Raw genomic sequence first — 24,867 nt, 5'->3', positions numbered from 1 at the left:
AAAAGTCGAAACACAAAAGTCGCCACTCAAAACTCGCCACGCGCAAAACTCGCCACATGGAAAACTAGGCTCATGCAAAACTCGCCACATGTGCAAAACTCACCTCATGGAAAACTCGCCACACGCAAAACTTTCACACGCGGAAAAATTGCCACATGCACAAATGTTGCAACACATACAAAAGTTGCCTCACACAAAACTTGCACCTACTCAAAACGCACCATACATAAAACTCGCCATGCTCAAAACTTGCCATGCACAAAACTTGCTGCACACAACTTGCTACACTAACCTGTCACATGCAACTCATCTCACAAAAGTCGCTACATGCATGTTGCCACACGCAACTCAACACACACAACTTGACACATGAAACTCGCCCTAAAATACACAGAAGTCTGGTATTATCCTTCAAAAATAAAAATCTGATTAATAAGCAGACAAACTACAAGAGCAACAAATGTACCATATAGGAAATACGGCAGCTGTCAGTCACATGACCTGACTATTATGTGTATGTGTGAGCTAATATATACTGCCAGGGGGAAGGCTTCCTGTTGGCTGGGGATTTATCAGGCTGCCAATTTAGCTTACAAATACTGAGGTAAAAATACTGACCAAATAACATGTGAACGAGGTCTAATACAGGAGGAGATGACATAGAGGTGCACACTATATACAGGGAAGATGACTTACAGGTATATACTATATACAGGAGGAGATGGCCTACAGTTATATACTATATACAGGAGGAGATGACATACAGGTATATACTATATATAGGAGGAGATGACATACAGGTATATACTATATACAGGAGGAGATGACATACAAGAAAAAAGGAATGTAGTCAGCTTACCGGTCTTAGACGAAATCCCCAGACCTGCCAACGCCCAGCACGGTTTGGGGTGAGCACCCACAGCAAATGAAGACAAAAAGAGAAATTATCCAGCTGGAGGTGGAGGCAGTTCAGACTTTGTGAGACTTTATTAGACAACTAAACCGATAAATAGTTCTTCAAAAAGAAAAATCTTTACATAGCAAACACCTGGCACACCAGTGAGGAGGATCAACGCCTTTCAACTATGAAGTCTTACTCATGATCTGATGACACACAGGTATATACTATATACAGGAGGAGATGACATACAGGTATATACTATATAAAAGAGGAGATGACACATATGTATATACAGGAGGAGATGACATACAGGTATATTCTATATACAGGAGATGACATACAGGTATATGCTATATATAGGAGGATATGACATACAGGTATATACTATATACAGGAGGAGATGACACATAGGTATATACAATATTCAGGAGGAGATGACATACTGGTATATACTATATACAGGAGGAGATGATACACGGGTATTTTCTATGTACAGAGGAGATGGCGTACAGGTATATACTATATACAGGAGATGACATACAGGTGTATATTATATATAAGGGAGATGACAAACATGTATATACTGAGGGGAAAATGAGAGGTGTGAGGTGAAAATGAGAGGTGTGAGGTGAAAATGAAAAAGTGTGAATGCAAAATGAGAGGAGTAAGGGAAAATAGTGGAGTGATCAGAAAATGACAGATGTGAGGTCAAAATGACAAGTGTTAGGGGGGAATGAGAGGAGTGAGGGGGGAATGAGAGGAGTGAGGGGGGAAATAAAAGGAGTGAGGGAGAAAAAAAGAGGTGTGAGGGAGAGAATGAGAGAAGTGAGGTGCTAAATGAGAGGGGTGATGGGAAAATAAGAGAAGTGAGGTGCTATAACTAACCACAGATATTTACTACTAGATGGTGGCCCGATTCTAACATATCAGGTATTCTAGAATATGCATGTCCACATAGTATATTGCACAGCCCACATAGTATATTGCCCAGTGACGTAGTATATTGCCCAGTGACGTAGTATATTGCCCAGTGACGTAGTATATTGCCCATTGACGTAGTATATTGCCCAGTGACGTAGTATATTGCCCAGTAATGTAGTGTATTGCCTAGTGATGTAGTATGCAGCACAGAGCCATGTAGTATATTGCACAGTGACGTAGTATACAGCACAGAGCTACGTAGTATATTGCCCAGCCACGTAGCATATTGGCCAGTCACATAGTATATTGCCCAGCTACGTAGTATATTGCCCAGCCACTTAGTATATTGCCCAACCATGTAGTATATTGAACAGCAACGTGGTATACAGCACAGAGCCACATAGAATATTGCCCAGTTACATAGTATATTGCCCAGTGACGTAGTATATTGCCCAGCCACGTAGTATATTGCCCAGTTACGTAGTATATTGCCCAGTTACGTAGTATATTGCCCAGTGATGTAGTATAAAGCACAGAGCCACGTAGTATATTGCACAGCGACGTAGTATACAGCACAGAGCCACGTAGTATATTGCCCAGCTACGTAGTATGTTGGCCAGTCACGTAGTATATTGCCCAGCTACGTAGTGTATTGCCCAGTCATGTATGTCACAGGTTAAAAAATAAAAAATAAACATATACTCACCTTACAGGGCCCCTTGTAGTCCTGTCGCCTACTTCTCGCGCAGGCACGCAGGACCTGTGATGACGTCGTGGTCACATGACCGTGTCGCGGTCACATGACCATGACGTCACGGCAGGTCCTTCTCGCGCAGGACCTGTGATGACGTCGCGGTCACATGACCGTGATTTCATGGCAGGTCCTTCTCGCAGACCATCCTTGCCACCGGAACCTGCCGCTTGCATGGACCGGTCACCGGAGTGTCACGAGGAGCGGGAAAGGTGAGTATATGATTTTTTATTTTTTTTATTATTTTTAACATTAGATGTTTTTACTATTGATGCTGCATAGGCAGCATCAATAGTAAAAACTTGGTCACACAGGGTTAATAGCGGCGGTAACGGAGTGAGTTACCCGCTGCATAATGCGGTCCGTTACCACCGGCATTAACCCCGTGAGAGCAGTGACTGGAGGGGAGTATGAAGCGGGCACCAGGCACTGACTGCAGGGGAGTAGAGAGGGACTATTTAGACTGTGGCCGTCGCTGATTAGTCGCGGCAGCCATGACAGGCAGCTGGCGAGACCAATCAGCGACTTGGATTCCATGACAGACAGAGGCCGTGACCAAAGAATATCCGTGACAGAAAGATAGACAGAAGGACAGAAAGACGGAAGTGACCCTTAGACAATTATATAGTAGATGCCCAGGCAACGCTGGGCTCTTCAGCTAGTATATATATATTTAAAAGTTATGCACTTTTACAGTTTAAATGAACTTAACAAAAGGGTTTAAAGTCATTGAGACATGTCAGAAAGTTTTACTTTCCAGAGATACATTGAATACAAAAAGTCTACACACCTCTGTAAAATGCCTATGACAACTGTATTGTCATGTAAACAAAAAAAAAATCAAGAAGAATAATTTCAGAACTTTTTCCACCTTTAATGTCACCCATGATCTGTAATAATCCATTGAGAACCAAATTTTTTTGACGGAGAAATAAAAGTAATAAAACTGAAATAATGTGTTTGTGAACATCCTCTTATAATTGGGGATTTGGTTGTGTTAAGATTTAGAATTATCCAATCACATATAAACTCATGTTAAATAGAACCTATCACAATAAAAAAATGCTACTAGCCTGCAGATATGGGGTTAATCTGCAGGTTAATAGCGTTTTTAACCTTGTCGGCTCCTGCACTTCGCCAGGGGAATACAATTCATTTTCTCCCTGCAGCATTTGGCTGAGTTTCAGCTATGGGGGTGTCGTCGGTTGAGTCACTGCTCTATTATACGGCGGCGGCTGTAACTGCACCCCCGGCTCTGACTGATAGCCACCCCATTGCAGTCAGGGCCGGTGGTGCGGTTACAGCCAACGCTCTGTATACTCAGACATAGTGACTGAACTCATGCCAACACCTCCCCTGTAACTCAGACACGAACGCTGCTGGAGGGTATTACGTTAATTTTCTCCCCGCAGCATTCGGCTAAGTGCGGGTGCCAGGCAGGCTAATAATGCTATTAACCTGCAGATTAACCCCATATCATTCACATTCATATCCCGCATATTATATCATACAGATTCCCTTTAAATAGTAGTCAGTACAGCTGTCATCATTAAAGTGATTTTGATTAACTCCATATAAAATGTAGCTTTTCTAGTAGGATTTTCTTAGTTGCATTTTACTGCAACATACATAGTCTATAAATAGGTTACAACACAGTAAAGTGATCTTATTGTTGAAAGTTATCAGTCAGGAGAATAGTTTCCAAAAATGTCCAAAGCACTGTGAAGCTTGTCCTCAATAAGTGTTTTTAATTTGAAACAACAATAACATTATCTAGTGCTGGATGTCCTTCAAAAAGTGATGAAAAGACAAGTGGAAAATTAGTCTGGTGAGGCTGCCAAGATGCCTACAGGAACATTAGTGGAGCTGCAGGTGATGGTTGTGTATAGAATGTGACAATATTCTCCCATATTTTTCATATGTCTGTCCTGTGGGATAGGGTTGTAATTTGGAAACCTTTTCTAACAAAGAAAAATATTCAAGAAAACATTCAAGCTTGGCTACGTTTTGCCATAATCTAAATCAAGTCTGCCAAAATCATGTGGGAAAACTTATTATAATTTGAAAAGGATAAGGATGAACATTTTATTCATAATTCCAAAACATTTGTTTGGTGTAAAGCAAACACTGTGCATCACCATACTCACATTGCAGTATAGTGGAAGCAGCATTTATGCTTTGAGTCTGATTTTCCACAGCAGGAACTTAGCCTTTATTTCAAATATCAGTCAATTTTACATCCAACCCTTCAGACATCTGCTAGAAAGCTGAAGATGAAGGGAAATTTAATCTCTTATCCAACAACGATCATAAGCAAAACTTCAAATCAACAAAATAATTACTTTGCCAGAAAAAGTTCAAAGTTTTGAAATGGCCCAGTCAGAGCCCAGACCTGAATCCAATTGAAAAGATAGGTGATCTGAAAAGGGCTGTACACAAGATATGTAATCGCTATCTGACAGATTGGAGAGCCACTGCAGGAAAAAGTAGGTAAAGATTGCCAATTCTAGGTATGCTATGCTGATCGACTCCTACCCTAACAACTACTGAAAGTGTCACAAATTCAAAGCGTATTTCAACAAAGCATTAATTTAAAATTGAGTATACTTATGCAATATATTATTTTAGTTATTTTTTTTCTACCCAAAAAGATTTCAGTTTGTTTTTCATTTGAATTGAACAGATTATTGGTTCCATTAAAGGCGGAAAAATTCTGAAATTGTTCGCCAATTCATTTTAGCGATCAGATTACATAGATCCACCACCTATCAAACCTTTTTCTATATCACCATGAAATGTCAACAATTTTGTGAAAGTGTGACTACACTTTAAAGAGGTCCAGTAAACTGGTATCTTGGGTGCATTTCTATGGGTTTCTCAAATGTTCTAGTTTTCCATGTGTAACCAATATTATTACAAAATCATGTAGCGTTTTCCTAGCTTGTGTGAATGATGACTTCCCGGGGAGACATGGACATAGACATCAGGGGGATACCACAGACCGGTATGTGGACCCATTGGCAAAGATTAAAGTGCTCACTGTCTATCACTATCCTGTTGCTCATTGGAAAGTGGTAACCAGTCATCGACTGAAAACCATGTGTAAACCCCGGTAATATTTACCAAAACCCGTAAACTAGTATGAAGCATTGTAATATGAAAAAAGACAACGTTAGTTTCAACAGCAAAGTATAATAGATAATCAGATGCAAATCTGATATGTTTACCTGTGTACCCAGATCCAAATGTTCAAGAATCAATCCATCATATCCATGTGGAGTGAGAGATAAATTACCATCTTTCCTTCATGTCAGTTCTATAGGCACATGGACAGCTTGAGCAGCTCTCCAGAGTTTTGACTTGGCAGAAGAGCTCTCCAGATTGACAGACCTTTGTGAATACTTTCCTTGTATCTGGAAGGTCTTACATTAATTTTAACTTTTACCTAGCCTGAGTTTTAAAGTTTGACTTCATGTTGCCTTATATTACCCATGTACTTCCTGTTGCCGGCATCTTATTCCTGAACATCCTTTTCAATATCAGGAAGAATCTCAAGATAGAATAAGTAAACAAAAGTAAAAAGTCACCGGATCAAAAACCAATGTAATATACAAACAGAAGCTGCCATCGATGCTGCATCTTCTATATGTGAGTCATAAAAAGCTCCTGGCAATAAATCTCGTAGAAATGATATTTAGATAATATATTTTAACATTAGCCAAAAAAAGTCTGCTAATATTATTAATTAGGTGAACTTCTGAAGCAGGATCCTCAAAGGTCAGTTTGGACAGTAAAACTAATGGTGAGTTACCTGGAACACAAAAACCATTATTTTACTAAATTAATGGATGATTCAATAGGTCAAAGTGGCCTTATAAAAAAAAACCCATGGGCTTAGTGCATTGTTAGCTAGAACCATTAGCCATTCTGGAAAAGCAGTCATTACAGTTTGTATGAAATCATAACTACAGCAGAAGTCAGAAGTGAGGAGGAGAACGGGGAGAATGTCCTTTTAAAATGGATTAATGATAGACATCTGTATTATTTGCTCCTGTCACCATGTTTGCAATTCTGTATCACAGCAAAAGGCAGTATTGCCTGTTAACTCATAAAAATAGCTGTATGCTACACGTAAAGATGCGGCTTATTACTATGGCAACAGCCTGGATGCAGTTTACAAATTATTTTACTCCTCAAAATACATATCAAAAGTAAATTCAATTGTGAATGTAATATAATACCACTACTTGCTGCTTACACTCCGTGTCGGACTGGAGTGCTTTAGGCCCACCAAACAAATTATTCCTGGGGCCCACTATGTAGCCACATAGAAATAAATACGATACCCCCATTTGTGTGGTAAATATGCTAATATCAAGGTATGATATAAGTTAGTACACTTATTAATATTATAGAAAGAGCTGGCACTCACATTTTGGTGCAAACTCAATGATAAATGTCCCCTGATGTTTATTAGCCTCTAAACCAATGTTTTATAGCATCGGCACAGTGGATGAGATTTTATGACATCTCATCCATATGCTGATTTCAGGGTGAGAATTGACCGGCGCTGCGGATTTTACATGAACAATGTATCAATTTATGCTTCGGATATTCACCATCGTTTTCATCCTTTGCAATACAAATGATCGGATCAGTGGTGAAGGTGCATCATTGCGTAGTAGTAAATGCACAATATCTGGACCATGTTTGTATGGATATTTCCGCTGTTAATTTACTGTGGGATTTCCATTGTAGAAATTCTGCAGCAAATACATTTTGTGAATGTACCCACTAATAGTAGTGGGGGTCCTAAATCAGTTATGCATGACACTGGAGTGATATCAAAAGAAACCTGCTTCACATCCCCCCATACACTTTTTACAGAAATATCTATGATTTCCTCAAAATGCTGTGACACTTTAGCTGTTTTTTTTCTGCTGCCACATACAATTAAAACAACAACTTAAAATATAGGATTACATGCCACTTTAATTCATGGTTGGTCTTTTAAGTTTATCAAGATTTATCCTAAGGGCTAGGTACATACTAAATAAGTGTAAAAAAACCCTCTGTGTATACATTTTATTCAATAGACCTCTGTATAGGAAAGCGCAGTGTGTTTTCCTGTACTGTAAAGCAAATGGTATGCAGACATATACCAGCCAGATGCAGGCAAAAAGAACACACTTTTGGCCTTTATCTTTGGAATGTTAGTATTCTGACTCTTCAAGGCATTATGAGTCTCTAAATCCTTAGCCATCAATCCCTTAGCTAACTGTATGATTGTTGCACTCACATGCCAGGCTTCCTCAGACAGTGCAACTCAGCTAGCAGTTACTTGTAATAAGAGTGCAGTAGAAACAGAGTTGATGTTCTCTGAAATCTTGTATTTAGTACAATGCAGCCAGTGGAAAGAGTAATTGCAAACAGAGAAGTATACATATGCATCCAAAGATGGCTACAGCAAACTGATAATGAAGAAGAAGGGAGGAGCATGGGCTAACATAATCAACTATAGGAGAGACAAAGGGACAAACTTCAGGTTGCCGAGCTTCTGCATAGCAACAGCAGAAGTAAATGCATATCACAGAATATAAACAACAAGTTTCTCCCATTCATGGGGCACAACACTCCCCATCTGAAATCTTCAGATTTCACAATGTCTCTGTATGACGTGATGAGTCATTGCTGTATCTAACGTTGATATGGAACCTGAAAAGAGAGAGAGATAAAACAATATGCAACAATCGTGCAACAATTCAAGTCCATGCTTGAACAATGGTGTGTAGTCCTCGAAAAAGAAATAAAAAATTAATATGAGCGCAGTAGAAAAACCTATCTTTGGGTTGAAGAAGCTGCAACAAGCCAACTCTTCCACCAACCCAACAATCCAATGGTAAAATTTAATTGGGGAAGTTTTCAAGTCCGGTTGCACGCAGAGCGTTTTATGTCCTAACACGGCTAGGGTATGGGGAAGTATGCTCCCCGCCGTGACAGAGTCAAGCAACAATGTTCAGTTCATGTGATGTCCTTCTTCAGTAGAAGTAGCACAAGTTCAGTGACTGGATGAAAGAAGATTCGAGATGAACCCCCTTTTGTCACCTTAACTTCTACCTTCTGAGTCTTTCCCTCATCGCTGGGCACAACCTTGGTGATAAGACCCCTCAGCCAGTGGTTATGATGAGCCTCTTTGTCTTTTAAAATGATGAGATCTCCTTCTTGTAGGCTAAGAGTTGGCTCAATTTCCTTGTCAGATTTTGGATCCACCAGCTCATATGCATTGCTGATGTAGTTATCATAGGTATCCTCATATAAGATACTTGGAGGTGTCAGCCACATGTCATCGAGCTTGGATGCAGCTGTGAGTCTCGTTACTCAGTCTGCTGGGTTTAGATCAGAGGAGTTGTGATGCCACTGCTCAGGAGTAGCAAAATGTCTAATATGCTCTACTCTATTACTCACATAGATGTAGAATAGTTTCCTTTGGTTTTATATATATCCAAGTACCAATTTACTATCTGTGTAGAATGTAAAGGAAATGATTGTGATGTCCATTTCATCTCTCACGTCTTCAGCGATTTCTACCACCAATACTGCCGCATAAAGTTCAAACCGTGGTACTGAGTGTGCAGGTTTAGGGTTTAGTTTGGCCTTACCCAGAATGAAACCATAGTGCACTTCATTGTGCACTCCCAAGGTCTGCAGATAAGCTACTGTGGCTATGGCTTCTGTAGATGCGTCAGAGAAAATGTGGACTTCTCTACTGGTGGAAAATGAAGAATATAGGTACCGTCACACTAAAGCGACGCTGCAGCGATACAGACAACGATGCCGATTGCTGCAGCATCGCTGTTTGGTCGCTGGAGAGCTGTCACACAGACCGCTCTCCAGCGACCAACGATGCCGAGGTCCCTGGGTAACCAGGGTAAACATAGGGTTGCTAAGCGCAGGGCCGCGCTTAGTAACCCGATGTTTACCCTGGTTACCAGTGTAAAATGTAAAAAAACAAACAGTACATACTCACCTTCGCGTCCCCCGGCATCCGCTTCCTGCACTGACTGAGCGCCGGCCCTAACAGCAGAGCGGTGACGTCACTGCTGTGCTGTACTTTCACTTTACGGCCGGCAGTCAGTCAGTGCAGGAAGCGGACGGCGGAGGACGCGAAGGTGAGTATGTACTGTTTGTTTTTTTACATTTTACACTGGTAACCAGGGTAAACATCAGGTTACTAAGCGCGGCCCTGCACTTAGTAACCCGATATTTACCCTGGTTACCATTGTAAAACATCGCTGGTATCGTTGTTTTTGCTGTCAAACACAACGATACACGGCGATCTGACGACCAAATAAAGTTCTGAACTTTAATCAACGACCAGCAATATCACAGCAGGATCCAGATCGCTGCTGCGTGTCAAACACAACGATATCGCTAGCCAGGATGCTGCAACGTCACGGATCGCTAGCGATATCGTTTAGTGTGACGGTACCTTATTTTAAAGAGTAACAATGTGGAACTTGGAGTTGTTCTAAGATCATTAGTGACTTCTTCCAGGCCTCCCATATTTGTTGTTTCTGGGACAGCAGCGGAGCATCCCAATCGGTATTTTCGGCAGTGAGCTGTCTTAGCAGAATCTTGCCTTGAATTGTGATGGGTGCGACGAGCCCAAGAGGATCGTAGATACTGTTTATGACAGACAGGACTCCTCGTTTGATGAATGGTTTGTTGCAGGGTGACACTTGAAAAGTAAATGCGTCTGACTCCTGATTAATATCCCATAGCAGACCAAGGCTGCTTTGTGTGGGAGGGGTGTCAGAACCTAAATTGAGGTCTCTTAAGCTCGTGGCATAGTCTTTGGATGGAAACGCTTCCATTACCTCTTGACTCGTGGAGATAATCTTGTGGAGTTTGAGATTTGATGAAGAGAGCTTTTCCTGAGTCCTGGAGAGCAGATTGATAGCTTCTTCACTCAAGGATAAAGACTTGAGCCTGTCGTCCACGTAGAAGTTCTACTCTAAAAACTGATGAGCATCGCGTCCATATTCTCTCTTACATTCCTGGGCTGCCCATCTCAGTCCATAGATCGCTACAGCAGGTGAAGGGCTGATGCCGAAGACATGTACCTTCATCCTGTAGTCCACGACCTCATTGAGATAGTTTCTACTGTCTTCCTTCACAGTGAAGCAATGAAACATCTGCTGGATGTTGGCCATTATCGCCACGGGTTCCTGCCTGAAGCGAATCAACACTCCTATGAGGCTGTGGTTCATGTTGGGTCCAGTAAGAAGCAAATTGTTGAGGGAGACACTTTCATACTGAGCACTGGAGTCAAATTCCACTCTGGTCTCATTTGATTTTCAAGGGTGGTAGACCCCAAAGGACAGAAGGTACCAGCATTATTCTCCTTCCTTCAGTGGTGGTGCAGGTTCTGCATGATCTCTGTCAAAGATGTTTTGCATGAAATCGATGAAATGTCTTTCTATCTCTGGCCTTCTTTTTAAAGTGCACTTTAGAGAAGAGAATCTTGCTGTTGCTTGCTGCAGATTGTTTGGCAACCTTGGTCATGGAGAACAAAAGGGTAACGGAGCCACCCAGCCTTTGGAGTCATCTTGAGCTAATACTTTGTCCATAACCCTTATAAATTCTTTATCTTCTCTTGTGGGTGCCAACTTATTGTCTTCACTTGTGGATTTAAACACCGATGACCCAAGTTCGTCATCCCAGGGACTGTCCATGTTCGCACTGTCAAGTGGTGGCTGTCACTTGGTGTCACTCAGTTTCTCTTTCACCCAGTAATGATGTGGGTATGGCTGGAAATGAGTGCTGCAACCATTTGGCAAGATGTGTGTGTTGTAGGAGAAGATAGAGTTAGGTCTCTTCATTTTGTCCACGCAGATGTTCCCTATTATCACCCAGCCTAGGTCGAAGCACTGAGCAAATAGTGGGTCGTGAGGAGCGTTGATTTGATGACATACCTTGTGTAAATGGAGGATGTCTCTCCCAAGTAGAATCAGGATTTCTACGTTGTGATCAAGAGCTGTAATCTTGCTGGCTATAGTCTTCAGCTGAGGGTGATGAAGAGCGGCTTCCGGCGTTGGGATCTCTTCCTTGTTAGACGGTATCTGATTGCAATCAACGAGTGTGGGTAGAGGTATTTCTTTGTTATTTTTAAGAGACGTTACCATGAGACCATTGCCCCTTCTTCCAAAGACTTCTGCCACTGCAAGTGCCTAAGGTGTAGGTGTAGGCACTTTTCTTTAAATTGAACAGATCAAAGAGTTCTGACCTTGCTAGTGATCGATTGCTCTGATCATCAAGGATGCTATACACCTTCACGGCCTTCTCTGGGTGACCCTTGGGATATACTTTTACCAGACAAATCTTTTCACAAGACTTGTCCCAAAGACCTTCTTCGCAGACTTCTGTGCATGAGAAAAATACTGTGAGATGACTTGCTGTTTGGTCTGTCCTCTCCCTGCCATGGCTTGTGGTTGGAGAAGGCATAGGCATTGGGTTAAGCTAGGATGGATGGAGTGCTTGTATGTGGTCCTCACTCTCGCACTGCATACACTTGATTGTAACCTTGCAGTCCTTAGCAAGGTGTTCAGTAGAAGCACAACATCTGAAGAACACTCCAAACTTCTTTAGAAGCTCCTTGCATTCTTGGAGCGGTATCTTTCTGAAGCCAATACATTTCTTCAGCGGATGTGGCATCTTGTGGAAGAGACACTGACGGTTTGGATTCTCGACTCTGTAACCCTTGACGCCCTCGTCAGGAACAATGCTGGTGTGGGAAGAACATCAGTCTTTTTTACCGATACTGGGCCTCTGCAGTTTTTGTCAATTTGATGAGGGATCTCATATTTGGGAGCGGATGGAGCTGTGTCGGTGGGTTCTCCACAGGTGAAGCTTGGGTCGACCTTACGCTCTGGAATGTCTTTGATGAACTCGCAGAAGTAGGAGAATGGCGGAAAGGACACTTGGTGTTTCTTTTTGTATCTTGTCCCTAGCGTAGTCCCCCTTTCTTGCATATTATATGGCAGCTTGGTGACTGTGGGTTTCACCCCACGTGCGGTATCCAGGTAGCTGAGGCCAGGTAGATGTGTGTCTGTCTTGGCCAGCTGGAGTTTGAACAGCAGGTCACTGAGTTCCTGGAATTTTGAAGCATCCTTGCTGGATATTTTAGGAAAATCCTGTAATTGTGTGAGCGGTGCATCTTCTATAGCTTCAGGACTGCCGAAACTTTTCTCTAGTCTGTCCCATGAAGTCGTGAGATCAGCCGCTGGATCGCTGATGTGTTGTGAATTCTGTTCTCGAGCTCCCTCCTGTGGTTATGAATGGTACTTCTGTGAGTTCTGTTCATGGACTCCCTCTGGTGGCTGTGAGTGGAGCTGCTGGTTCTGAGATTCCTTCTCCAGCTGATCTCGTTCAGGCCTTGGCTGGCTGCTCTATTTAACTCCACTCAGATCTTTACTTGATGCCAGCTGTCAATATCCTAGTATTGGTTCAGTTCTCTTGGATCTTTCAGATGACCTGTCTATTTCAGCAAAAGCTAAGTCCCTGCTAGCTTATTTGTTACCACTGTGTTTTTGTCCAGCTCGCTATTATGATTTAATCTTGTTAGCTGGAAGCTCTGGGATGCAGAGTGGCACCACCGCGCCGTGAGTCGGTGCGGTGGTTTCTTTTGCACACTCTGCATGGTTTTTTGTTAGTTTTTTATGCTGACCGCAAAGATACCTTTTCTATCCTCTGTCTGTTTAGTTAGTCTGGCCTCCTATGCTGAAATCTATTTCATTCCTGTGTTTGTTTGTTTTCCATCTTAACTCACAGTTAATATATGTGGGGGCTGCCTATTTCTTTGGGGAATTTCTCTGAGGCAAGATAGGCTGTATTTTCTATCTTTAGGGGTAGTTAGCTCTTAGGCTGTGAAGAGGCGTTTAGGCAGAGTCAGGAACGCTCCACGGCTATTTCTAGTTGTTGTGATAGAATTAGGGGTTGCGGTCAGCAGAGCTCCCACTTCCCAGAGCTCGTCCTGTATTGCTAGTTTGCTCATCTGGTCATTTCTATTGCTCCTAACCACCAGCCAAACATAACACTGATGTAAATGGATCTGAGTCTCTTAATTCACTCTGTGGATCGTGGTCCCAGCCACCTAATCAGCAGATCCAGCTCTTCAGCAGCAGTAATGCCAAGGTCACTAGTTGCAGTTTTAAATGCACACTTCCACCCTCTGTAGTTTTTGGGTTAGTCGTCGAACCCTGTGAGACCGGTGTTGGTGAGTTCTCGGCGAATCATGTACCTCGCAAAGTTGGACATGTCTGTTCTTTCTGACTTTGGGAGCACACTTGCTGGCTGAGTAGTGCTGTTCACTTTGGTTGTAGTTTCTTGTCTCAGAAACGTGGGAACATATGGAGCGGCATAATCATTTAACCCAGCAACCAGTTTGGTGTATACAGTCTATGTCATATGCAGGGCTGGAGCCATGCGGTTGTCAAAGGTATAGTGACTTGTGTTGTGAATTTGGATTCTGGGCTCCCCCGGTGGCCGCTTGTGGAATTGGACTTGTCATCCTCTTTCCTGTTTCACCTGATTCCATCAGTAGTGGGTGTCGCTATTTAAGCTCATTTCTCTGGTGGTTTCTTGCCGGTCAACAATGTTATCTGATGCCTCTCAGTGCTTGTTCCTGCTTCTAGACAACTACTAGATAAGTTGGACTTTTGTCCATGTTTTGTTTTGCCTATTTGTTCCAGTTCACAGCTGAAGTTTTGTTACTGTGTCTGGAAAGCTCTCGTTGATCAGGGATTGCTACTCTGGCGTTATGAGTTAATGCCAGAGTTTAAGGTAATCTCTGGATGGTGTTTTGTTAGTGTTTTTCTGCTGACCATGAAAGTATACTATCTGTCTTCTGCTATCTAGTAAGCGGACCTCAAATTTGCTAAGACTATTTTCCTGCTGCGTTTGTTGTTTCATCTGAACTCACCGTCATTATATGTGGGGGGCTACTGTCTTCTTTGGAATATTTCTCTAGAGGTGAGCCAGGTTTTATATTTCCCTCTGCTAGCTATTTAGGTCTTAGGCCAGAGCTGGGCATCTAGCGATAAATAGGAAATGCTACCTGGCTATTTCTAGTTGCGCGGCAGGCTTAGTTCATGGTCAGTATAGTTCCATCTTCCGAGAGCTTGTCCCTCTATAGGCTTGCTATGATCTCTGCCTGCAGAGATCATGACAGTTTGACCGGCCAATAAAGTGTTAAAGACCCAGGTTGAGAAAGGAGAGTTATAAGAAGTCTGCTGGAATTTTTTTTTTTTTTTTTTCCTCCAGTCTGCCTTGCTGCAGTCTTTTCTCTCTCTCTCCTCCTAATCTCTGTATGCTCTGTGTGCACCTGACAATAATGGATCTCCAGAGTGTAACTGCGGGTTTGAATAATCTCATCACGAAAGTACAAAATTTACAAGATTTTGTGGTACATGCTCCGGTATCTGAGCCGAGAATTCCTTTGCCGGAGTTCTTCACAGGGAATAGAGCTAGCTTCCAGAATTTCCGAAATAATTGTAAGCTTTATTTGTCCCTGAAGTCTCGTTCAGCTGGAGACCCTGCTCAGCAGGTTAGGATTGTGATTTCCTTGCTCAGGGGTGACCCTCAAGATTGGGCCTTCTCATTGCCAGCAGGGGATCCTGCGTTACGCGATGTGGATGCGTTTTTTCTGGCCTTGGGCTTGCTTTATGAGGAACCTCATTTGGAACTTCAGGCAGAAAAAACTTTGATGGCACTATCTCAGGGGCAAGACGAAGCTGAAGTTTTCTGCCAAAAATTCCGTAAATGGTCTGTGCTTACTCAGTGGAATGAGTGCGCCTTGGCGGCAACTTTCAGAGAAGGTCTCTCTGATGCCGTTAAGGATGTTATGGTGGGGTTCCCTTTGCCTGCAGGTCTGAATGAGTCCATGACAATGGCTATTCAGATTGATAGGCGTCTGCGGGAGCGCAAACCGGTGCACCATCTGGCGGTGTCTATGGAAAAGACGCCAGAAAGTATGCAGTGTGATAGAATTCTGTCCAGGAGCGAGCGACAGAATTTTAGACGGAAGAATGGATTGTGTTTCTATTGTGGGGATTCTACTCATGTTATATCGGCATGCTCTAGGCGTACAAAGAGGCTTGATAAGTCTGTTTCCATTGGCACCATTCAGTCTAAGTTTATTTTGTCTGTAACCCTGATTTGCTCTTTGTCATCCATTGCCACGGACGCCTATGTTGACTCTGGCGCCGCTCTGAGTCTTATGGATTGGTCCTTTGCCAATCGTTGTGGTTTTGATTTAGAGCCTTTGGAGACTCTTATTCCTCTGAAGGGGATTGACTCCACCCCATTGGCTAATAATAAACCACAATACTGGACACAAGTAACCATGCGTATCAATCCGGATCACCAGGAGATTATTCGTTTCCTGGTGCTGTATAATTTACATGACGATTTGGTACTGGGATTGCCATGGTTGCAGTCTCACAACCCAGTCTTGGACTGGAGAGCAATGTCTGTGTTGAGCTGGGGATGTAAGGGTATTCATGGGGACGTACCTTTGGTTTCTATTTCGTCGTCCATTCCCTCTGAAGTCCCTGAGTTCCTCTCTGATTATCAAGACGTCTTTGACGAACCCAAGCTTGGGTCGTTACCTCCGCACCGTGAGTGCGATTGTGCCATAGATTTGATACCGGGTTGTAAATATCCAAAGGGTCGTTTGTTTAATTTGTCTGTGCCGGAACATGCTGCTATGCGGGAATATATAAAGGAGTCTTTGGAAAAGGGACATATTCGTCCATCTTCTTCTCCCTTGGGAGCTGGGTTTTTCTTTGTCTCAAAAAAAGACGGCTCTTTGAGACCATGTATTGATTATCGGCTTCTGAATAAGATCACTGTTAAGTATCAATACCCATTGCCATTGCTTACTGATTTGTTTGCTCGTATAGAGGGTGCTAAGTGGTTCTCTAAAATTGATCTTCGTGGGGCGTATAATTTGGTGCGGATCAGGCAGGGGGATGAGTGGAAGACCGCATTTAATACGCCCGAGGGCCACTTTGAGTATTTGGTCATGCCTTTTGGTCTTTCTAATGCCCCTTCAGTTTTCCAGTCTTTTATGCATGATATTTTCCGCGATTTTCTGGATAAATTTATGATAATATATCTGGATGATATTCTGATTTTTTCTGATGACTGGGACTCTCATGTCCAGCAGGTCAGGAGAGTTTTTCAGGTTCTGCGGTCTAATTCTTTATGTGTGAAGGGGTCTAAGTGCGTTTTTGGGGTCCAGAAAATTTCCTTTTTGGGGTATATTTTTTCTCCCTCTTCCATTGAGATGGATCCCGTCAAGGTGCAAGCTATTTGTGACTGGACTCAGCCCTCCTCTCTTAAGGGTCTTCAGAGATTTTTGGGCTTTGCCAACTTTTACCGCCGATTTATTGCTGGTTTTTCGGATGTCGTTAAACCACTGACTGATTTGACCAGACAAGGCGCTGATGTTGCTAATTGGTCCCCTCATGCTGTAGAGGCCTTTCAGGAGCTTAAGCGCCGTTTTGCCTCTGCCCCTGTGTTGCGTCAGCCTGATGTGAATCTGCCTTTTCAGGTTGAGGTTGACGCTTCGGAGATCGGAGCTGGGGCAGTGTTGTCGCAGAAAGGTTCCGACTGCTCCGTCATTAGGCCTTGTGCCTTCTTTTCTCGCAAATTTTCGCCCGCAGAGCGGAATTATGATGTTGGGAATCGGGAGCTTTTGGCCATGAAGTGGGCGTTTGAGGAGTGGCGCCATTGGCTCGAGGGGGCTAGGCATCAGGTGGTGGTATTGACTGACCACAAAAATTTGATTTATCTTGAGACTGCCAGACGCCTGAATCCTAGACAGGCGCGCTGGTCTTTATTTTTTTCTCGCTTTAATTTTGTGGTGTCATACCTACCGGGTTCTAAGAATGTTAAGGCAGATGCCCTTTCTAGGAGTTTTGACCCGGACTCTCCTGGTAATTCTGAACCCACAGGTATCCTTGGGGAGGGAGTGATTTTGTCGGCCGTTTCTCCTGATCTGCGGCGGTCCTTGCAAGAGTTTCAGGCGGATAGACCGGATCGTTGTCCGCCTGATAGACTGTTTGTTCCGGATGATTGGACCAGCAGAGTCATCTCTGAGGTACATTCTTCTGCATTGGCAGGTCATCCCGGAATTTTTGGTACCAGGGATTTGGTGGCAAGATCCTTCTGGTGGCCTTCTCTGTCACGAGATGTGCGAGTCTTTGTGCAGTCATGTGACGTTTGTGCTCGGGCCAAGTCTTGTAGTTCTCGGGCTAGCGGACTGCTGTTGCCCTTGCCTGTTCCTAAGAGGCCTTGGACACACATCTCGATGGATTTTATTTCAGATCTGCCTGTTTCCCAGAAGATGTCTGTCATCTGGGTGGTCTGTGACCGTTTCTCTAAAATGGTCCATTTGGTTCCTCTGCCCAAGTTGCCTTCTTCTTCTGAGTTGGTTCCTCTGTTTTTTCAGAATGTTGTCCGATTGCACGGTATTCCTGAGAATATTGTTTCTGACAGAGGTACCCAGTTTGTGTCTAGATTTTGGCGGGCATTCTGTGCTAGGATGGGCATAGATTTGTCTTTTTCATCTGCTTTTCACCCTCAGACTAATGGCCAGACCGAGCGGACTAATCAGACCCTTGAGACATATCTGAGGTGTTTTGTCTCTGCTGACCAGGATGATTGGGTTGCTTTTTTGCCATTGGCAGAGTTCGCCCTCAATAATCGGGCCAGTTCTTCCACCTTGGTGTCCCCGTTTTTCTGTAATTCGGGGTTTCACCCTCGATTTTCCTCCGGTCAGGTGGAATCCTCGGATTGTCCTGGAGTGGATGCGGTGGTGGAGAGATTGCATCACATCTGGGGGCAGGTTATGGACAATTTGAAGTTGTCCCAGGAGAAGACTCAGCGTTTTGCCAACCGTCATCGTCGTGTTGGTTCTCGGCTTTGTGTTGGAGATTTAGTGTGGTTGTCTTCTCGTTTTGTCCCTATGAGGGTCTCTTCTCTTAAGTTTAAACCTCGGTTCATCGGCCCTTATAGAATATTGGAGATTCTTAATCCTGTTTCTTTCCGTTTGGACCTCCCTGCGTCCTTTTCCATTCATAACGTTTTTCATCGGTCGTTATTGCGCAGGTATGAGGTACCTGTTGTACCTTCAGTTGAGCCTCCTGCTCCGGTGTTGGTTGAGGGTGAGTTGGAGTACGTTGTGGAGAAAATTTTGGACTCTCGTGTTTCCAGACGGAAACTCCAGTATCTGGTCAACTGGAAGGGTTACGGCCAGGAGGATAATTCTTGGGTCAATGCATCTGATGTTCATGCTTCTGATCTTGTTCGTGCCTTCCATAGGGCTCATCCTGGTCGCCCTGGTGGATCTGGTGAGGGTTCGGTGCCCCCTCCTTGAGGGGGGGGTACTGTTGTGAATTTGGATTCTGGGCTCCCCCGGTGGCCGCTTGTGGAATTGGACTTGTCATCCTCTTTCCTGTTTCACCTGATTCCATCAGTAGTGGGTGTCGCTATTTAAGCTCATTTCTCTGGTGGTTTCTTGCCGGTCAACAATGTTATCTGATGCCTCTCAGTGCTTGTTCCTGCTTCTAGACAACTACTAGATAAGTTGGACTTTTGTCCATGTTTTGTTTTGCCTATTTGTTCCAGTTCACAGCTGAAGTTTTGTTACTGTGTCTGGAAAGCTCTCGTTGATCAGGGATTGCTACTCTGGCGTTATGAGTTAATGCCAGAGTTTAAGGTAATCTCTGGATGGTGTTTTGTTAGTGTTTTTCTGCTGACCATGAAAGTATACTATCTGTCTTCTGCTATCTAGTAAGCGGACCTCAAATTTGCTAAGACTATTTTCCTGCTGCGTTTGTTGTTTCATCTGAACTCACCGTCATTATATGTGGGGGGCTACTGTCTTCTTTGGAATATTTCTCTAGAGGTGAGCCAGGTTTTATATTTCCCTCTGCTAGCTATTTAGGTCTTAGGCCAGAGCTGGGCATCTAGCGATAAATAGGAAATGCTACCTGGCTATTTCTAGTTGCGCGGCAGGCTTAGTTCATGGTCAGTATAGTTCCATCTTCCGAGAGCTTGTCCCTCTATAGGCTTGCTATGATCTCTGCCTGCAGAGATCATGACAGACTTGCCGTCATGTTAGGTTGCATGTAGACATTGGCATATGGAGTTTGCTGAGGTGCAGTGTTTGGCTGCGTGTTGGAGCATGAATGAGATTCGGGTTTGGACATTGGTTGTGCATGCATTGGACTGACCTTGAATGTTGGGAGCTGCAGGCGGATCAGCATCTTGGTGCCTTGGAGAAGTGTCGGAACTGACAAGAACGTTAGTGGTGATTGGTGGTTTGTTGTTTTGGCTTAGTACATAGTCTCTTGTGCGCTTAAGGAGGTCTTCTGTATCTATCTCACACAAGCTGATACTGTCCCCTTGACTCCCACATAGAGCTTGTTCAAAGACCTTTGCCATGGCTGTCGCATGTTCGCATTCCTTCTCTAGGACTTCTATTTCTGCCTTCTTTCGTGCAGCCTCGGCTTCTGCCCTTGCTGTCAACGCATCCATGTCTGCCTTCTTGCGTGGAGCCTTGGCTTCTGCCCTAGCTGTCAATGCATCCATGTCTGCCTTCTTGCGTGCAGATTCAGCTTCCATCTCTGCTTTCTTTTGGGCGAAGATGGCTTGCACTTTCGTAGTCTCTGCTTCAGCACATGCTCTTATAAGCTGTTCACTGAGGGTAGAGAATTTTGATGCACTTGGTCTGGATGAGTACTTTGAGTACTTAGCAGACCTTGATTTGTGAGATGACACATCTGACATCTGCGCGATTTTTGCTTACGTTTTTCACAATCTCATGCACAGTGCAGTCTCGTTCAGAATAGAGTTGTTAAAAGCTCTGAAGTTCCTTTAGAGACTCTGGCATGTTTAGCCTCACCAAGACAAATGTATATTTCTCACAAGTGTCCTTGAAAGACTGGTATGCTGGGAACAATCATTCCAGGGCTCTCTCTGGTGGTAACTCATGAGCACCAAGTATAGATAAGACAGTCACTTGATTCTGCACCCTTTCCCATAGAGAAGCTACACTGGAAAGTAATTCACATTTGGCGGTTACTAGATTGTCTTTGACCTTCCATGTAGATTTAGTCAAGCATTTGGATCTTTTTCACTGAAGGCTGCGTGAGATCCTGTGTCTTTTTCTTGCTGTTGTAAATCAGGCAGATAATTAGAAATCCTTCCAGTCTTTTCCATTATACAAGGAATGCAAGGGTGTGGGCTATTCTGCTCCTAGCTGCAGAGGAGTTCACATACAATGTTGCAATTTATAAGCAGCACAGGCAGTGGCTGCAGACGCTATGAAGCTGTTGTATCGTCACAATTAGCTTTATAGATGTTCCTTTCTCTGGACTGGAAGCGGTATACTGTTCTTGGTGGCAGGCCACTCTTTCCACTATTCTGACGCTTCAAGGCAGTATGAGTCTCTAAATCTTTAGCCATCAATCCCTTAGATAACTGTATGATTGTTGTACTCACATTCCAGGCTTCCTCAGACAGTGCCAACTCAGCTAACAGTGACTTGTAATAGGAGTCCAGGAGAAACAGAGGAGTTGATATTCTCTGAAATCTTGTATTAAGTACATGCAGCAGGTGGAAAGAGTAACCCCAAATAGAGAAGTATTCATGTGCATCCAAAGATAGCTACAGCAAAATGATAATGAAGAAGAAGGGAGGAGCAAGAGCTAACATAATCAACCAAAGGAGAGACAAAGGGACAAACTTCAGAGGGCAGAGCTTCTCCATAGGAACAACAGAATTAAATGTACAACACAGAAAATACACAACAAGTTGTTCCCATTCATGTGACACAACAGTTAGAGTATAAATTGGAAGAAGCTACCAAAGCTACTGTAGACAATGTGGAAAGATTTAGCATGTAATTAACCTTGGGCAATGATCATACTTAGTTTTTTCAGGAGTTTTTGGCGTGAAAACTCTACAAAATCCTCCTTAAAATCTACCACAAAAACTCTAGGAAAACTTTTCCTGTTCATTTTTATGGGTATGTGCTCATAGCGTCTTTTTCAGGTAGATTACACCTGGACACTGCTTTACACATGTTCTGTCTTATGTTACTTCTTTCAGCCTCTTCAGGGTTTTGAATCCCTGAAACGGTTAAATGACGTGACATGCTCATTCTTCTGGCGGCTTCCTTTAGGAAGTATAGATTGAAAGCCACTAGTGACAATATTGGATTTACCAGGGAAAATACAGCTGCGTCGTTTAAATGACTGTGTAAACATATACTTAAGTCTATTTTTAACATATTTTAAGATGATATTTGCACTAGCTTCACTGCTGGCTCAGTGGTTAGCACCAATGGTAACATCTGCAAGGAGTTTTTATGTTCACCCCATGTTTGTGTGGGTTTCCTCTAGGAACTCTAGTTTTCTGCCACATTTCAAAGACATACTGATGATAGGGAATTTAGATTGTGAGCCCCAAAAGGGACAATGATGATAATGTCTGTATAGTGGTGTGCAATTAATGGCTCTATGTAGGGAAGGAAAGTATGTAACATATAAAATTTAGGCAGTTCCCAAGCAGAAGCCTCCAGAAAAATGGACCAGTCACTTATTTTAATTGCTTTCAAAGCATAAAGCAGTTAAATGAATTTAGAAGAAAACAAAACATAAGCATAGTCTTTTTGATATTGCTGTTCATATGATCATTCTTTTAGGTGTTTTTTAGCAATTTTTCATTTGGATATCCTCAACTTGTGCACACAACATGTTTTAGATGCCAATGAACCCATTGAGTTATACAAAAGGAAGACATGAGAGGTGTTTTCCATGAAGTGTCTTTTTTTTTACGCCTGCTGTGCAGTTTCTTTCTTCCATTTTCTCGCAGACATTTTTTCTTTATATGATGTATACAATAATATAATATAATAATATAATAATAATGTGCAGCTTTTAAGTGGAAGCCACCTGAAGATTGGTCAGGTTATTTCTTCTTACGGAAATTGAAGCCTGAGCCAGTTAAAAGAAGTTCAAAGACTTTGTGTGCTCATACCCTTAACCCCTCTCCAAAAAATAAGTACCGGTAATAATAATTTCATGGAGCCATTTCTGCTTGAAATCTTGTGGATTTTGAACTCCTGAAAAAACTCAGAGTGAACATATTCTTACAATAAAAATCTAAACCTAAGATACTCAACATTTTATTTATTACTTTATGGTGGAAGGTGAACATCTACTTTGAATAAAAACAACTATAATTTTGAAAACTTTTGCACCATGACAATTACAAGTATAGTAATTCAAACACTGTATTCCTAAAGCTGAAGAAAATGTAACGGTTATCTGTGCTCAGGTAATGGCTGATTGATATAGGAAGAAGAATAAATGTTTAAATCAGAATTCGCATATTGATTGAGAATATCTTTCCAGAGAAAGTCTTACTGAGATGAGCTTCTCGTTCTTGCAAACATGCCTGAGGGAAAAAGCTTTTAGACAATGTTAGATAGATTTCGATCAATGGACAAATTAAAGTTAATTCCATCTGTTTCCTCTTTCAGAATGTATCTGCTTAGTTCTTTAAATAATCTTTCAATAGCTCACTTTACATTATTTCTTCCTTTTTTTACTAGACTCACTTATCTGAAATTGCAGTAGAAACAACCTATATTTAGTTAATGGGAAGCTAATGCAATTTATTTGTTAACCTGTGCATCATATTTAATTTCCAGTTGATATGATCAATAATGTATTGATTTCTTTCCACTGTAAAGTGAAGTATATATCCAAAGCGAGGTCATCTGAGAAGTTCCTTTTAAAATACAATTTGCAGCTACTGAAAAACCTATTACATCAATTGGTTTTCTTTTCTCTTAAATAAATGACAGGCAGCAAAAGTATCTGCAGATGGGGAACAGACTGGGAAGGATGCTGAAAGGACAAACGAAAGGGCAAAACAACTGGAGGATTTTGTAAAAGACACCTTACAGACATCAAAAGGTAAATGTATTGTATCAAATGATATATGTAAAACACATATACATGGTGTATGTAAATGTATCATATTACATACGTGGACAGCAGAAGAGGTGTGAAAAATAAGGTCACTTGCCCCATAAAGCCTCAAATGCCATGCTTCCCTTCATAATTAATGGCTAAACACTAGTTGACTGCATTATTCAGCTCACCCTCCTCAGCCAGCCTCGCAGGAAACACAGAACACAGGATCACTTTGGAGAGTCAATCCTACACTGAAGGTTCCAAGGTGGTAGGAGATCCAGCACACAGGAGTAGATAAAATCAAAGTTTATTCCAAAATTCTTAAAAACATCTTCATCGGTGTATATTCCATAAAAAGATTAGGTGAGAGGCCTGGAGGACATGGGAGTTATTACGTGTTTCGAACCTTGAACTCTGATTCTTAGTCATAGTTTCGAACCAGGGAATAGATTCATAGTCTGAGTTCAAAGATTTGAAATGCGTAATGTCTCCCATGTCTTATAGACCTTTGCCTGATCTTTCCATGGATTATACACTGACAAAGATGTTTTTAACAAAGTTTGGAATAAACATTAGTATTATCTATTCACGTGTGGTGGATCCCACACCACTTTAGAGGGAGAGTAGAATATATGGATTCATACCGTGACTATTGAACACATGTTAACTGCAAAAATCTCTACGCAATGAGCTCTCTATTAGTAGTTATAGAAAAATGCTATGAGTATGTTATTAAGCAGTTCAGTGAAGGGCTTCCTTTCCTCCAAAACCTCCCACCAACCAGCAAGGTCCTAACAAATTGTGGGGAACCTGTTATCTGATCATATCATGGGAAAATAGAAAAAATTACTTAAACAAAATCTAAAACAATGTATAACATTTTCAATTTTTACATCTCAATGTTATGAAAATGCGTGAAACACCTGTACAGTTAAAATGCACACTAAAAACCTAGATGAATTTCTGGAGTCATACAGTTTTCAAAACTTAGTAACTTTGGCAGTGTTTCTTGCACATTGACCCCTCAAAGTCTTTGCACAATTAAATTAAGTCTGAAATAAATATCATACGAAAATTAAGGTTTTAAAATCCACAAGGTTTTCCTTAATTTCTAAGGCCTATATTTCAATCAAGTAGCACACTATGATCATATTTGGAATATTTTTAAACACTGCAGATACAGTAATAAATGAGATGCTTTTTCCGTGTTTGGTTTTATATGGATTAAAATTTCAATTCTG

At 42.2% G+C, this 24,867-nt stretch overlaps 1 protein-coding gene across 3 annotated transcripts in view; it reads left to right on the top strand.

Annotated features, from left to right (window-relative positions):
- Positions 1–24,867, top strand: part of LAMA2 (laminin subunit alpha 2) — a 1,287,603-nt gene that overhangs the window by 931,626 nt on the left and 331,110 nt on the right. For all 3 annotated transcript variants that reach the window (XM_077289387.1, XM_077289386.1, XM_077289385.1), the window contains one exon: positions 23,515–23,626. In XM_077289387.1, coding sequence (XP_077145502.1) covers positions 23,515–23,626 — 112 coding nt within the window. The remainder of the gene's footprint in view (positions 1–23,514; positions 23,627–24,867) is intronic.

The sequence above is a fragment of the Ranitomeya variabilis genome, chromosome 2, assembly GCF_051348905.1.
Source record: "Ranitomeya variabilis isolate aRanVar5 chromosome 2, aRanVar5.hap1, whole genome shotgun sequence".
NCBI classification, from domain to species: domain Eukaryota; kingdom Metazoa; phylum Chordata; class Amphibia; order Anura; family Dendrobatidae; genus Ranitomeya; species Ranitomeya variabilis.
This window is presented reverse-complemented; position numbering and strand designations above follow the sequence as displayed.